Genomic DNA, 17,013 nt, shown 5'->3' with positions numbered 1-17,013 from the left:
GAAGTTGCTAACTACCGCTAGCGCAATTGCTAACTAGCGTTAGCACAATGACTAAGTCTATGGGTATCAGCTAGCATGCTAGTAGATACCCATAGACTTCCAATCATTGCGTTAAGACTAGTTAGCATTGGGTCACAAAACTACCTTCAACTTCCTTCATACTGGACACAAAAACATGAAAGTTTATCCACAAGTTCATCTGACTCTGGGGAAAATAGATAAATGGCCTCATTATCCCTTTAAGCGCCAACAGGGCAGGTCAAAGAGAAGTGGATGTCAGTAAGTGCCTGTTAGAGTGTAGGAGCATACGTGTGTCTCACCCTGCTGTTGGTGTCCAGTAGGCAACGGGAGATGACAGAGTCTAAGAATCCTTCGTGGGCAGCGATGATGTGGTCTAGATCCTGGGCCTTCTCTACCTTGTTCCACAACTCATCCCAACAACACTCTAGCACCTGTATACATACATACACACAGAGACCCAGACAGCCAGAGACCCAGACAGACAGGGGAGGAGGGAGCGTGTGAGAGGAAGAGGCTAGGTGAACTCAGTGGTCTCTAGATAAATTAATGAAAAGTACGATCCCTGACCTCAAAGGTGATGTAGTACTGCATCTGGTGGATGAAGTGGACCATCTCATTGGCCAGGATGTGGCACTGGTGCAGCACGCCAGACAGCTCTGTAACACAACATCTAACATGTTACCCTGGCTGCCTTATCTACAGTTCTTCGGTACATGACTGCCTCTGCTGGAGGTGAGAGGGAACTGCATGGTTGTGTGTATGTCAAATCAAATCAAATTTGATTTGTCACATACACATGGTTAGCAGATGTTAATGCGAGTGTAGCGAAATGCTTGTGCTTCTAGTTCTGACAATGCAGTAATAACCAACAAGTAATCTAGCTAACAATTCCAAAACTACTAGCTTATAGACACAAGTGTAAGGGGATAAAGAATATGTACATAAAGATATATGAATGAGTGATGGTACAGAGCGGCATAGGCAAGATACAGTAGATGGTATTAAGTGCAGTATATACATACGAGATGAGTATGTAAACAAAGTGGCATAGTTAAGTGGCTAGTGATACATGTATTACATAAGGATGCAGTAGATGATATAGAGTACAGTATATACGTATGCATATGAGATGAATAATGTAGGGTAAGTAACATTATATAAAGTAGCATTGTTTAAAGTGGCTAGTGATATATTTTACATCAATTCCCATTATTAAAGTGGCTGGAGTTGAGTCAGTGTGTTGGCAGCAGCCACTCAATGTTAGTTGTGGCTGTTTAACAGTCTGATGGCCTTGAGATAGAAGCTGTTTTTCAGTCTCTCGGTCCCAGCTTTGATGCACCTGTACTGACCTTGCCTTCTGGATGATAGCGGGGTGAACAGGCAGTGGCTCGGGTGGTTGTTGTCCTTGATGATCTTTATGGCCTTCCTGTGACATCGGGTGGTGTAGGTGTCCTGGAGGGCAGGTAGTTTGCCCCCGGTGATGCGTTGTGCAGACCTCACTACCCTCTGGAGAGCCTTACGGTTGTGGGCGGAGCACTTGCCGTACCAGGCGGTGATACAGCCCGACAGGATGCTCTCGATTGTGCATCTGTAGAAGTTTGTGAGTGCTTTTGGTGACAAGCCAAATTTTTTCAGCCTCCTGAGGTTGAAGAGGCGCTGCTGCGCCTTCTTCACGATGCTGTCTGTGTGGGTGGACTAATTCAGTTTGTCTGTGATGTGTACGCCGAGGAACTTAAAACTTACTACCCTCTCCACTACTGTTCCATCGATGTGGATAGGGGGGGTGTTCCCTCTGCTGTTTCCTGAAGTCCACAATCATCTCCTTAGTTTTGTTGACGTTGAGTGGGAGGTTATTTTCCTGACACCACACTCAGAGGGCCCTCACCTCCTCCCTGTAGGCCGTCTCGTCATTGTTGGTAATCAAGCCTACCACTGTTGTGTCGTCCGCAAACTTGATGATTGAGTTGGAGGCGTGCGTGGCCACGCAGTCGTGGGTGAACAGGGAGTACAGGAGAGGGCTCAGAACGCACCCTTGTGGGGCCCCAGTGTTGAGGATCAGCGGGGTGGATATGTTGTTGCCTACCCTCACCACCTGGGGGCGGCCTGTCAGGAAGTCCAGTACCCAGTTGCACAGGGCGGGGTCGAGTCCCAGGGTCTCGAGGTTGATGACGAGCTTGGAGGGCACTATGGTGTTAAATGCCGAGCTGTAGTCGATGAACAGCATTCTCACATAGGTATTCCTCTTGTCCAGATGGGTTAGGGCAGTGTGGTTGAGATTGCATCGTCTGTGGACCTATTTGGGCGGTAAGCAAATTGGAGTGGGTCTAGTGTGTCAGGTAGGGTGGAGGTGATATGGTCCTTGTCCTAGTCTCTCAAAGCACTTCATGATGACGGAAGTGAGTGCTACGGGGCGGTAGTCGTTTAGCTCAGTTACCTTAGCTTTCTTGGGAACAGGAACAATGGTGGCCCTCTTGAAGCATGTGGGAACAACAGACTGAGATAGGGATTGATTGAATATGTCCGTAAACACACCAGCCAGCTGGTCTGCGCATGCTCTGAGGGCGCGGCTGGGGATGCCGTCTGGGCCTGCAGCCTTGCGAGGGTTAACACATTTTAAATGTTTTCCTCACGTCGGCTGCAGTGAAGGAGAGTCCACATGTTTTGGTTGCGGGCCGTGTCAGTGGCACTGTATTGTCCTCAAAGCGGGCAAAAAAGTTATTTAGTCTGCCTGGGAGCAAGACATCCTGGTCCGTGACGGGGCTGGTTTTCTTTTTGTAATCCGTGATTGACTGTAGACCCTGCCACATACCTCTTGTGTCTGAGCCGTTGAATTGAGATTCTACTTTGTCTCTATACTGACGCTTAGCTTGTTTGATTGCCTTGCGGAGGGAATAGTTACACTGTTTGTATTCGGTCATGTTTCTGGTCACCTTGCCCTGATTAAAAGCAGTGGTTCGCGCTTTCAGTTTCACGCGAATGCTGCCATCAATCCACGGTTTCTGGCTTGGGAATGTTTAAATTATTGCTATGGGAACGACATCTTCAACGCACGTTCTAATGAACTCGCTCACCGAATCAGCGTATTCGTCAATGTTGTTGTCTGACGCAATACGAAACATATCCCAGTCCACGTGATGGAAGCAGTCTTGGAGTGTGGAATCAGATTGGTCGGACCAGCGTTAAACAGACCTCAGCGCGGGAGCTTCTTGTTTTAGTTTCTGTCTGTAGGCAGGGATCAACAAAATGGAGTCGTGATCAGCTTTTCCGAAAGGAGAGCGGGGCAGGGCCTTATATGCGTCGCGGAAGTTAAAATAGCAATGATCCAAGGTTTTTCCAGCCCTGGTTGCGCAATCGATATGCTGATACAATTTAGGGAGTCTTGTTTTCAGATTAGCCTTGTTAAAATCCCCAGCTACAATGAATGCAGCCTCTGGATATATGGATTCCAGTTTGCAACGAGTCAAATAAAGTTCGTTCAGAGCCATCGATGTGTCTGCTTGGGGTGGAATATATACGGCTGTGATTATAATCGAAGAGAATTCCCTTGGTAGATAATGCGGTCGACATTTGATTGTGAGGAATTCTAAATCAGGTGAACAGAAGGACTTGAGTTCCTGTATGTTGTTGTGGCCACACCACCTCTCGTTAACCATAAAGCATAGTTAACCCCGCCCCTCTTCTTACCAGAAAGATGTTTGTTTCTGTCGGCGCGATGCGTGGAGAAACCAGCTGGCTGCACCGACTCCGATAGAGTCTCTCCAGTGAGCCATGTTTCCGTGAAGCAAAGAACGTTACAGTCTCTGATGTCCCTCTGGAATGCTACCCTTGCTCGGATTTCATCAACCTTGTTGTCAAGAGACTGGACATTGGCGAGAAGTATACTGGGGAGTGGTGCACGATGTGCCCGTCTCCAGAGTCTGACCAGAAGACCGCTTCATTTCCCCCTTTTACGAAGTCGTTTTTTTTGGTCGCCGGCTGGGATCCATTCCGTTGTCCTGGGTGAAAAGGCAGAACACAGGATCCGCTTCGTGAAAGTCATATTCTGTGTGTGTGTGTGTGTGTCCTCACCTGGCATGCTCTTAAGCAGCTTGGCGTTGCACATCTGTCCCTTCCAGATGTCGGTGAGGATGTACTCCATACGCTTGGCTCGCCACAGGAAGTTGAACACCCGCAGGTAGTGGCTCATGCACTCCCGTGTGAACACCTGCCACAGTCAGAACCAGCGAGAGAAACAGAAAGCAAGAAGAGAGAGACAAAGGAGACAGAGAGAGACACCAAATTAGACAGAGAGAAAGACAAAGGAGACAGCGTGAAGAGAGAGAGACTGCGTGAACACCTGTCACAGGGTAGCACAGCATTTACACATGTTCTCTCACCACATCACAGAACAACACAAAACCAGCCAGCACTTGACTTCATCTAACATGGTTGACTGGTGGCCTGTGAATGAACATGTATAACAGAACAGAAAGAAACAACGTTCTGATGCTCCAGGTGGGCTTTTATGGATGAATGAAGAGAGAAGAGGAGAAGCTTATTGGATTGTTTGCGAGGGTGTGTGTGTGTGTGGAGAGAGACAAGGCAACACCAGATAGGATGGTATTTGTATGTATGTAAAGTGTTGTGGTTACCGTGGCGATAGGACCCTCTACGTGGTAGTCTAAACTGAAGACGTCCCAGCCCGTATCTCCGGGAGACACCTTCAGAAGGAGCACAGATGAGTTGATGACCAAGCTTTAGTTCAGAGGGATAACATGGTGCCAAGTTGACAGTTTGAAATCTAATAGGTAGTGACATGTGTACATCCAGCATCCAGACATCAACCATCTAGGCTTCAGTTCAGAGGGCTAACAGTCTTGAGCCACGGGTTACCAGGTTGTGTTTCAAACCCCTGACTCAATACCATGTTAGCCCACTGAGATAAACCCTATGACAGCAGTAATGGTATGAGCTGTAGCCTATAACAGTAGTAATGGTATGAACTGTAGTAATGGTATGAGCTGTAGCCTATAACAGTAGTAATGGTATGAACTGTAGCCTATGACAGTAGTGATGTTATGAACTGTAGTAATGGTACGAGCTGTAGCCTATGACAGTAGTAATGGTACGAGCTGCAGCCTATGACAGTAGTAATGGTATGAGCTGTACCCCATGACAGTAGTAATGGTATGAGCTGTACCCCATGACAGTAGTAATGGTATGAGCTGTACCCCATGACAGTAGTAATGGTATGAGCTGTACCCCATGACAGTAGTAATGGTATGAGCTGTACCCCATGACAGTAGTAATGGTGTGATCTGTGGTAATGGTGTGAGCTGTAGTAATGGTATGAGCTGCAACCTATGACAGTAGTAATGGTATGAGCTGCAGCCTATGACAGTAGTAATGGTATGAGCTGCAACCTATGACAGTAGCAATGGTATGAGCTGCAGCCTATGACAGTAGTAATGGTATGAGCTGCAACCTATGACAGTAGTAATGGTATGAGCTGCAGCCTATGACAGTAGTAATGGTATGAGCTGCAACCTATGACAGTAGTAATGGTATGAGCTGTACCCCATGACAGTAGTAATGGTATGAGCTGTACCCCATGACAGTAGTAATGGTATGAGCTGTACCCCATGACAGTAGTAATGGTGTGATCTGTGGTAATGGTGTGAGCTGTAGTAATGGTATGAGCTGCAACCTATGACAGCAGTAATGGTATGAGCTGTGGCCTATGACAGTAGTAATGGTATGAGCTATAGCCTATGACAGTAGTAATGGTATGAGCTATAGCCTATGACAGTAGTAATGGTATGAGCTATAGCCTATGACAGTAGTAATGGTATGAGCTATAGCCTATGACAGTAGTAATGGTATGAGCTATAGCCTATGACAGTAATAATGGTATGAGCTGTAGCCTATGACAGTAGTAATGGTATGAGCTGTAGCCTATGACAGTAGTAATGGTATGAGCTGTAGCCTATGACAGTAGTAATGGTATGAGCTGTAGCCTATGACAGTAGTAATGGTATGAGCTGTAGCCTATGACAGTAGTAATGGTATGAGCTATAGCCTATGACAGTAGTAATGGTATGAGCTGTAGCCTATGACAGTAGTAATGGTATGAGCTGTAGCCTATGACAGTAGTAATGGTATGAGCTGTAGCCTATGACAGTAATAATGGTATGAGCTGTAGCCTATGACAGTAGTAATGGTATGAGCTGTAGCCTATGACAGTAGTAATGGTATGAGCTGTAGCCTATGACGGCAGTAATGGTATGAGCTGCAGCCTACCTCCAGCAGGCGTACGTCCAGTCTCTTGAGGATCTCAGCGTTGTCATACTGGGCGTTGGTGGCCCTCACGGCTGTCTCCAGGATGCCTGTCAGGTTGTGTTGGTACAGAGTGGTGGCTGGGCGGGCCAGCTCTGGTCTGAAGGGACAAACACTAACGTCAATATATATGACATGTAGGATGGAGTGGGTGGGTGTGTATTTGTGCGTACCCATCTGTCTGTACACCTGTGTGTGTGTGTGTGTGTGTGTGTGTGTGTGTGTGTGTGTGTGTGTGTGTACGAACTTTAGCAGGTCCATGAGGTGGCGTATGAAGTCTCCCTGGCCCAGCAGCAGGTATCGTCTCATGGCCTGCAGGTGCTCCAGCAGCAGATAGTTCTGGTTGAGCACATTCAGCAGGTACTTGCTGGTTTCAAAGTAGGCTGCATCTATCTTCCCCTGGAACGCCCCCTCCAGGTCTGATAACAGCTCTGCAGCTACAGAGAGAGTTATTATCTGTGGTCATTATGTGGGTACTGGAGTTGGCACTACATGATGCATATTAAACTCATCTCTCAGACCGTTTGCTGAACTCTGTATCTATAATTCAAGATAGAGTCTGCATCCCAAATAGCACCCTATTCGCTTCATAATGCACTACTTTTGACCGGGGGCTTCATAATGCACTACCTTTAACCCTTAAGGTTATGGTCAGAAGTAGTGCACTATAAAAGGGAATAGGGTGGCATTTGGGACAGACAGGGTAAAAACACAACCCAACCCCTCCCCTTCCAACGCCAGTCAGTATGCAGTCATTCCCCTCAAGGACGAGGCTAAGGAAGGAACTGTAAAACCATTGATCAGCGACGGAGAGAGGAGCGAGACTAAATCCAGTCGATACGACAGTAAGTACCATAACAGTACAACCAGTTCTGATGCCAAACAGATCAATGCGGCTCTGCTCTCACTAGCTACAAACACTACTATGGCAAGACAAAGGCTTCTCTACTCTGTCGAAAGACACTGCCTGCTGAATACACACTCTCTGGAGGTATATTATGTACAAATATGTACCAAACACCAAATGCCTGTGTTGTATTGAGCTAGCCACTGACAGGCCCCTTTCACAGTGTGTTGGGGTGGGGGAGAGAGGTCAGAGAGCGTACCATCTTTGGGGGAGTCTGTAGACTTGGAGGCCGGGGTGATTTTCCCTGGTGAGGTTCTGTCATGGCACACCTGATGCAGGAAGTTAATGGACTTTCCAATGAGCAGAACCTACAGAGACAGAAGAGAAAGAGCGAGCGAGCAAAAGTGACATGTGAATGCAAAGTTGGTATTTTCTACGTTGAGGATGAGATAATTGGTGTTCGTGTGTGTGTCTACCTTGCGGGCCTGGTCCATGGTGATGAAGGTGGGTATCATGGACTTCCTCAGTGAGTACTTGTCGTGCCACAGTCTGTCTGTCTTCACCGTGGGGTCAGACGCCACAAAGAACTACAGGGAGAGGAATCCCCATCACAATCACACCTTAAAAGACAGGACTCAACTATATCCGAACAACACAGGAGATTACTACAACAATGGATACTTATTACAGTAATGGAAAGAAAGTGAATGGTGGTTCCATTTCTCAATCATGATCTTGATCGTCACTGAGCCAGTGGTTCAACTTGAAAACCAAAATGGATGCCGATAAGTAGACATCAGTGTTACAAGGTGAAGACTTCTCTCCTAGGAGGTACAACAAGGGGGATTGAAAAGCCTTTTAGTAAACAAAAAGTATATATAAAGTTTTATTTTAATTTCTGCTCTTCTTGTCATAATGAGTGTTTACAGTGTAACGCCACCTCCCAGCCGCCCCCTGGGCTGACAGAGGTGCCTGTAAGCTTCAGAGCCATACCCTCATTCCCCTCTGCTGGGAAAGAACAGCTCCATAACTACCACTTAGCCCTGCTACGGGGAGGGTCAATACAGGGGGCTTAAAACCAGTGTGACCTTTGAAGCGTTCGCTTCTGAGAATAGCTCGGCAGTCGGTATTGAAAGCCGCTACAACTCTCCTGTGCTCTGTGCTTGCCCAATCAGCACTTAGTCTCAGGTAGACGGAGTCTGAGAGGGCGATTCAGCAGCAGGTGCATTAGGACTAGATTCACGGTCTTCTAATGTCCTGTAGTGGAGACAGGGATATGGATGGAGAGCAAGGACAGAGATAAGAGGTGAGAGAGAGAAGAGAGGGCCATCACTCAGTTCCCCATTACCGTTCTCTCATCCATCCTCATTTGGAAGGCCGCCGTACCCCTCCCCCGACCCCCTTTCCCTCCATCTCAGCTCAGAGATTAACCTGTCTGTCTGAGTCCACTTCAGCCTGAGCTCAGCTACTACCATCCAGACTCTGACCTTGACAAACTAAAGGAAGTGTGTGTGCATTATATTTAAGCAATAAGGCACAATGGGGTATGGTATATGACGGGCTGTTCTGATGCACAACACATCGCGGCGTGCCTGGACACAGCCCCTTAGCTGTGCCTTATTGCTATTATAAATGTATATATATATATAAATAAATAAATAAATATATATATGGTTACCAATGTAATTAGAGCAGTAAAAATACATGTAAAAGCTGTCATCAAGGCCACCCTAGTTTGAGAAACAGACAAAGTCCTCAACTGGCAGCTTCAGTAAATAGTACCCGCAAAACACCAGTCTCAACGTCAACAGTGAGGAGGCGACTCCGGAATGCTAGCCTTCTAGGCAGAGTTCCTCTGTCCAGTGTCTGTGTTCTTTTGCCAATCTTAATTTAAAAAAATATTGGCCAGTCTGAGATATGGCTTTTTCTTTGCAACTCTGCCTAGAAGGCCAGCATCCTGGAGTCGCCTCTTCACTGTTGACATTGAGACTGGTGTTTTGTAGCCTGTAATCGAACCCACAAATGCTGATGCTCCAGATACTCAACTAGTCTAAAGAAGGCCAGTTTTATTGCTTCTTTAATCAGTACAACAGTTTTCAGCTGTGCTAACAAAATTGCAAAAGGGTTTTCTAATGATCAATTACCCTTTAAAATGATAAACTTGGATTAGCTAACACAACGTGCCATTGGAACACAGGAGTGATAGTTGCTGATAATGGGCCTCTGTACGTCTATGTAGATATTCCATTAAAAATCAGCTGTTTCCAGCTACAATAATCATTTACAATATTAACTATGTCTACACTGTATTTATGATCAATTTGATGTTATTGTCACGGACAAAAAAAATTGCGTGTATATGTACACACACACACTTGAAGTCGGAAATACATTTAAACTCAGTTAACAATTCCTGACATTTAATCCTTGTGAAAATTCCCAGTCTTAGGTCAGTTAGGATCACCACTTTTTTTTGAGAATGTGAAATGTCAGAATAATAGGAGAGAGAATTATTTATTTCAGCTTTTATTTCTTTCATCACATTCCCAGTGGGTTAGAAGTTTACATACACTCAATTAGTATTTGGTAGCATTGCCTTTAAATTGTTTAACTTGGGGTCAAACGTTTCAGGTAGCCTTTCACAAGCTTCTCACAATAAGTTGGGTGAATTTTGGCCCATTCCCTCTGACAGAGCTGGTGTAACTGAGTCAGGTTTGTAGGCCTCCTTGCTCGCACGCGCTTTTTCAGTTCTGCCCACAAATTTTCTATAGGATTGAGGTCAGAGCTTTGTGATGGCCACTCCAATACCTTGACTTTGTTGTCCTTAAGCCGTTTTGCCACAACTTTGGAAGTTTGCTTGGGGTCATTGTCCATTTGGAAGACCCATTTGCGACCAAGCTTTAACTTCTTGACTGATACCTTGCAATGTTGCTTCAATATATCCACATAATTTACCTCCCTCATGATGCCATCTATTTTGTGAAGTGCACCCGTCCCTCCTGCAACAAAGCACCCCCACAACATGATAATGCCACCCCCGTGCTTCACGGTTGGGATGGTGTTCTTCGGCTTGCAAGCCTCCCCCTTTTCCTCCAAACATAATGATGGTCATTATGGAATAACAGTCCCAATTTTGGTTCACCAGACCAGAGGACATTTCTCCAAAAAGTACGATCTTTGTCCCCATGTGCAGTTGCAAACCGTAGTCTGGCTTTTTTTATGGGGGCTTTGGAGCAGTGGCTTCTTCCTTGCTGAAGAATTATGTTATGTCGATATAGGACTCGTTTTACTGTGGATATAGATACTTTTTTATCGGTTTCCTCCAGCATCTTCACAAGGTCCTTTGCTGTTGTTCTGGGATTGATTTGAACTTTTCGCACCAAAGTGCGTTCATCTCGAGGTGACAGAACGCGTCTCCTTCCTGAGAGGTATGACGGCTGCGTGGTCCCATGGTTTTTATAACTGCGTACTATTGTTTGTACAGATGAACGTGTACCATCAGACATTTGGAAATTGCTCCCAAGGATGAACCAGATGTGTGGAGGTCTACAGTTTTTTTTCCTGAGGTCTTGGATGATTTATTTTGGTTTTCCCATATTGTCAAGCGAAGAGGCACTGAGGTTGAAAGTAGGCCTTGAAATACATCCACAGGTACACCTCCAATTGACTCAAATGATGTCAATTAGCCTATCAGAAGCATCTAAAGCCTTGACATTTTCTGGTGTTTTCCAAGCTGTTTAAAGGCATAGTCAACTTAGTGTATGTCAATTCTGACCCACTGGAACTGTGATGCAGTGAATTATAAGTGAAATAATCTGTCTGTAAACAATTGTTGGAAATATTACTTGTGTCATGAACAAAGTAGATGTCCTAACCGACTTGCTAAAACTATAGTTTGTTAACAAGAAATTTGTGGAGTGGTTGAAAAACGAGTTTTAATGACTCCAACCTAAGTGTAATGTAAACTTTCGACTTCAAATGTATGTATGTATGTATGTATTGTGTATTATATATATGGTGTGTACATTAAATATATGGTGTGTGTGTGCGCGTCACCTCATGGTAAGTGTCCTCCAGCTCTCCGTCGTAGATCCAGCGGTAGAGGAAGTTGAGGATGGGATGTGACACCAGGCTGAGGATGTGCTGCACCAGAGCTCTCATCTGAGGGTCCCCTGTCTTCCCATAGGCATGGACCGCTGACGCCAGTTCCCCTCCCTTCCTCCCTACACACACACACACAACATTTGAACCACACACAATATTTAAATGGATTCTTTGATGGTACCAATCAGCAGGCGCCACAGACACAACTCTACCTTGGCAGAAGTCAACGAGGGCAGCCAGGGTTTTGAGGCGGACTTTAGGGTCGTAGGTCCAGACTAGGAGACGTCTGAGGGTCAGACTGCTCTCCACTCCCAGGTTCACTCCCTGGTCATCCTCCACCTGCAACTGTCAAACACACCTTTACATGTCCTGTAGCCTACATGGGCTTTTCCTCTTGAAGGGCTAAGAACAAAGTTCATTCACTTGAATAAGGCAGTACAGTGTTTTGAGAGGTAGAGGAAGGTGTGTGTCTTACCTGTGAGTGCAGCACTGCCAGAAGTCTGTAGTACTCCTTCAGTTCCTGATGCAGGGAGGCACAGAAGCTCTGTCCCACCAGGCCAAAGGCTCGGTCCAGACTGCGCGAGTCAGTGTACTTCCTGATCTTGTTGTGGAGCCAGCCCAGCTCAGCCAATCGGCTACTGGTGTCCCTCAGAGACTTACAGAGCACCACCTAGGGACACACTGGAGAAGTTACAACAGGAGCATGCACACACAGGCATAAAATACAGGGAATACTGTGAATATCTGTCAAAGTAACCCATTTAATCTGTGAAGGGGTTGCCAGGTTGGTAGTTAATTATCCCCGTGTGTACCATCTGTCCTGTATGGCTCCCCACAGACACGAGACACTCACAATCGGAAAACAGGCCTCTCCTGCTGCCAGGTTACCATTCAGTCACTCACACACAAGTACGCCACAACCCGCCATGACTACAGCAACACCAAAGTAACAGCAGCTCCGCTCTTCAGCCCAGAATCATGAATAGGAACACATCAGCTGTATTATTAGAGCCCTTTGCCAGTTGGAGGACCATTCCAATTCAATATTCATCCCTTTCACACCCGTTTGTTCAGAATTCATTTCACTTTTTTTTTAAATGGTAGTCAGTGTGGCCCTTGTTTCACAGATTGAAGACATTCGCCAAGAAGCCTGGAGCCAAAGCGGTCTGCAGTCTCTCTCTGCTGACGGAGTCGTCTTATGAGGACGAGGTGTTGATACTCACCGTCTCTACTTTAGACAGAATAATAAAACATGATTGTCTCTAATAATGTTCCATTTCTGTATTCTGTTCTAATTATTCCGGAAACCGTGTTAGATTGAATAGGGCTTATAGCGTAAATGATGACTTCAAAAAGACCTCAGGAAACACCCTTGACGGCTAGATTTGGCTCCAGTGTTCTTGTCCGATACAGTGATCCTAGGCCAGCGCATTGACAGCAGGCTATATAGAACGCTGAGAAGATGAAAGAGCTGAAACAGGTCGACTGTCATTTGTAGGAATATTAGAAGGGAGGAAAGTTGTAATGAATCCTTGATGGATGATAGAGGGACACCATCGATGTGGCTCCTAACCAAAGAGCCAACTATTGATCTGTCAAGCTTTTTACCCCTTTTAGAAACAGATCATCAGCCATGATATCAGCAGCACTACAGCCGAATCTGAAAAACACTGTCGGTCTACAACAGCCTTGATATCAGCAGCACTACAGCCGAATCTGAAAAACACTGTCGGTCTACAACAGCCTTGATGTCAGCAGCACTACAGCTGAATCTGAAAAACACTGTCGGTCTACAACAGCCTTGATGTCAGCAGCACTACAGCTGAATCTGAAAAACACTGTCGGTCTACAACAGCCTTGATGTCAGCAGCACTACAGCTGAATCTGAAAAACACTGTCGGTCTACAACAGCCTTGATGTCAGCAGCACTACAGCTGAATCTGAAAAACACTGTCGGTCTACAACAGCCTTGATGTCAGCAGCACTACAGCTGAATCTGAAAAACACTGTCGGTCTACAACAGCCTTGATGTCAGCAGCACTACAGCTGAATCTGAAAAACACTGTCGGTCTACAACAGCCTTGATGTCAGCAGCACTACAGCTGAATCTGAAAAACACTGTCGGTCTACAACAGCCATGATGTCAGCAGCACTACAGCTGAATCTGAAAAACACTGTCGGTCTACAACAGCCATGATGTCAGCAGCACTACAGCTGAATCTGAAAAACACTGTCGGTCTACAACAGCCATGATGTCAGCAGCACTACAGCTGAATCTGAAAAACACTGTCGGTCTACAACAGCCATGATGTCAGCAGCACTACAGCTGAATCTGAAAAACACTGTCGGTCTACAACAGCCTTGATGTCAGCAGCACTACAGCTGAATCTGAAAAACACTGTCGGTCTACAACAGCCTTGATGTCAGCAGCACTACAGCCGAATCTGAAAAACACTGTCGGTCTACAACAGCCTTGATGTCAGCAGCACTACAGCCGAATCTGAAAAACACTGTCGGTCTACAACAGCCTTGATGTCAGCAGCACTACAGCCGAATCTGAAAAACACTGTCGGTCTACAACAGCCTTGATGTCAGCAGCACTACAGCCGAATCTGAAAAACACTGTCGGTCTACAACAGCCATGATGTCAGCAGCACTACAGCTGAATCTGAAAAACACTGTCGGTCTACAACAGCCTTGATGTCAGCAGCACTACAGCTGAATCTGAAAAACACTGTCGGTCTACAACAGCCTTGATGTCAGCAGCACTACAGCTGAATCTGAAAAACACTGTCGGTCTACAACAGCCTTGATGTCAGCAGCACTACAGCTGAATCTGAAAAACACTGTCGGTCTACAACAGCCTTGATGTCAGCAGCACTACAGCTGAATCTGAAAAACACTGTCGGTCTACAACAGCCTTGATGTCAGCAGCACTACAGCTGAATCTGAAAAACACTGTCGGTCTACAACAGCCTTGATGTCAGCAGCACTACAGCTGAATCTGAAAAACACTGTCGGTCTACAACAGCCATGATGTCAGCAGCACTACAGCTGAATCTGAAAAACACTGTCGGTCTACAACAGCCATGATGTCAGCAGCACTACAGCTGAATCTGAAAAACACTGTCGGTCTACAACAGCCTTGATGTCAGCAGCACTACAGCTGAATCTGAAAAACACTGTCGGTCTACAACAGCCTTGATGTCAGCAGCACTACAGCTGAATCTGAAAAACACTGTCGGTCTACAACAGCCTTGATGTCAGCAGCACTACAGCTGAATCTGAAAAACACTGTCGGTCTACAACAGCCTTGATGTCAGCAGCACTACAGCTGAATCTGAAAAACACTGTCGGTCTACAACAGCCTTGATGTCAGCAGCACTACAGCTGAATCTGAAAAACACTGTCGGTCTACAACAGCCATGATGTCAGCAGCACTACAGCTGAATCTGAAAAACACTGTCGGTCTACAACAGCCTTGATGTCAGCAGCACTACAGCTGAATCTGAAAAACACTGTCGGTCTACAACAGCCATGATGTCAGCAGCACTACAGCCTACAACAGAATCTGAAAAACACTGTCGGTCTACAACAGCCTTGATGTCAGCAGCACTACAGCCGAATCTGAAAAACACTGTCGGTCTACAACAGCCATGATGTCAGCAGCACTACAGCCGAATCTGAAAAACACTGTCGGTCTACAACAGCCATGATGTCAGCAGCACTACAGCTGAATCTGAAAAACACTGTCGGTCTACAACAGCCATGATGTCAGCAGCACTACAGCTGAATCTGAAAAACACTGTCGGTCTACAACAGCCTTGATGTCAGCAGCACTACAGCTGAATCTGAAAAACACTGTCGGTCTACAACAGCCTTGATGTCAGCAGCACTACAGCTGAATCTGAAAAACACTGTCGGTCTACAACAGCCTTGATGTCAGCAGCACTACAGCTGAATCTGAAAAACACTGTCGGTCTACAACAGCCTTGATGTCAGCAGCACTACAGCTGAATCTGAAAAACACTGTCGGTCTACAACAGCCATGATGTCAGCAGCACTACAGCTGAATCTGAAAAACACTGTCGGTCTACAACAGCCTTGATGTCAGCAGCACTACAGCTGAATCTGAAAAACACTGTCGGTCTACAACAGCCATGATGTCAGCAGCACTACAGCCGAATCTGAAAAACACTGTCGGTCTACAACAGCCTTGATGTCAGCAGCACTACAGCTGAATCTGAAAAACACTGTCGGTCTACAACAGCCATGATGTCAGCAGCACTACAGCCGAATCTGAAAAACACTGTCGGTGTACAACAGCCATGATGTCAGCAGCACTACAGCTGAATCTGAAAAACACTGTCGGTCTACAACAGCCATGATGTCAGCAGCACTACAGCCGAATCTGAAAAACACTGTCGGTCTACAACAGCCATGATGTCAGCAGCACTACAGCTGAATCTGAAAAACACTGTCGGTCTACAACAGCCTTGATGTCAGCAGCACTACAGCTGAATCTGAAAAACACTGCCATGATGTCAGCAGCAACAGCCTTGATGTCAGCAGCATGTCAGCAGCATCTACAGCTGAATCTGAAAAACGCTGTCGGTCTACAACAGCCTTGATGTCAGCAGCACTACAGCTGAATCTGAAAAACACTGTCGGTCTACAACAGCCTTGATGTCAGCAGCACTACAGCTGAATCTGAAAAACACTGTCGGTCTACAACAGCCTTGATGTCAGCAGCACTACAGCTGAATCTGAAAAACACTGTCGGTCTACAACAGCCTTGATGTCAGCAGCACTACAGCTGAATCTGAAAAACACTGTCGGTCTACAACAGCCTTGATGTCAGCAGCACTACAGCCGAATCTGAAAAACGCTGTCGGTCTACAACAGCCTTGATGTCAGCAGCACTACAGCTGAATCTGAAAAACACTGTCGGTCTACAACAGCCTTGATGTCAGCAGCACTACAGCTGAATCTGAAAAACACTGTCGGTCTACAACAGCCTTGATGTCAGCAGTACTACAGCTGAATCTGAAAAACGCTGTCGGTCTACAACAGCCTTGATGTCAGCAGCACTACAGCTGAATCTGAAAAACGCTGTCGGTCTACAACAGCCTTGATGTCAGCAGCACTACAGCTGAATCTGAAAAACGCTGTCGGTCTACAACAGCCTTGATGTCAGCAGCACTACAGCTGAATCTGAAAAACGCTGTCGGTCTACAACAGCCTTGATGTCAGCAGCACTACAGCTGAATCTGAAAAACGCTGTCGGTCTACAACAGCCTTGATGTCAGCAGCACTACAGCTGAATCTGAAAAACGCTGTCGGTCTACAACAGCCTTGATGTCAGCAGCACTACAGCTGAATCTGAAAAACACTGTCGGTCGGCCGGTTCTACAACAGCCATGATGTCAGGGAGTCAGCTAGCGATGAAACAGGGTAATCTGCCAATAACTGGTCTAGCTCGTATGGATGGAAGTACGGCGCTGTCTACATGAAACATTTTAGTCATTTAGCAAGACGCTCTTATCCAGAGAGACTTACAGGAGCAATTAGGGTTAAGTGCCTTGCTCAAGGGCACAGACAGATTTGTCACCTAGTCAGCTTGGGGATTCAAACCAGAGACTTTCGGTTTCTGGCCCAATGTTCTGAACCTCTAGCCTACCTACCATGGTGCGTGTAAACACAACACGTTGACTAACTAACATATA

The 17,013-nt window shown here is 46.1% G+C and overlaps 1 protein-coding gene across 3 annotated transcripts in view; it reads right to left on the bottom strand.

Moving 5' to 3' along the window:
* Positions 1-17,013, bottom strand: part of LOC115124833 (gamma-tubulin complex component 3 homolog) — a 33,128-nt gene that overhangs the window by 8,266 nt on the left and 7,849 nt on the right. The window contains exons 8-18 of one of the 3 annotated variants that reach the window (XM_065018911.1): positions 11,763-11,957; positions 11,500-11,626; positions 11,240-11,406; positions 7,660-7,770; positions 7,443-7,551; positions 6,584-6,773; positions 6,301-6,436; positions 4,653-4,721; positions 4,090-4,225; positions 589-677; positions 321-452 (exon numbers count right to left, since the gene is read on the bottom strand). In XM_065018911.1, coding sequence (XP_064874983.1) covers positions 321-452; positions 589-677; positions 4,090-4,225; positions 4,653-4,721; positions 6,301-6,436; positions 6,584-6,773; positions 7,443-7,551; positions 7,660-7,770; positions 11,240-11,406; positions 11,500-11,626; positions 11,763-11,957 — 1,461 coding nt within the window. Of the gene's footprint in view, positions 1-320; positions 453-588; positions 678-3,709; positions 4,017-4,089; positions 4,226-4,652; positions 4,722-6,300; positions 6,437-6,583; positions 6,774-7,442; positions 7,552-7,659; positions 7,771-11,239; positions 11,407-11,499; positions 11,633-11,762; positions 11,958-17,013 lie in introns of those variants that run through there. The other 2 variants (XM_065018910.1, XM_065018912.1) reach the window with 2 other exon arrangements.

Source organism: Oncorhynchus nerka, linkage group LG5, assembly GCF_034236695.1.
Source record: "Oncorhynchus nerka isolate Pitt River linkage group LG5, Oner_Uvic_2.0, whole genome shotgun sequence".
Taxonomy (NCBI): Eukaryota; Metazoa; Chordata; class Actinopteri; order Salmoniformes; family Salmonidae; genus Oncorhynchus; species Oncorhynchus nerka.
This window is presented reverse-complemented; position numbering and strand designations above follow the sequence as displayed.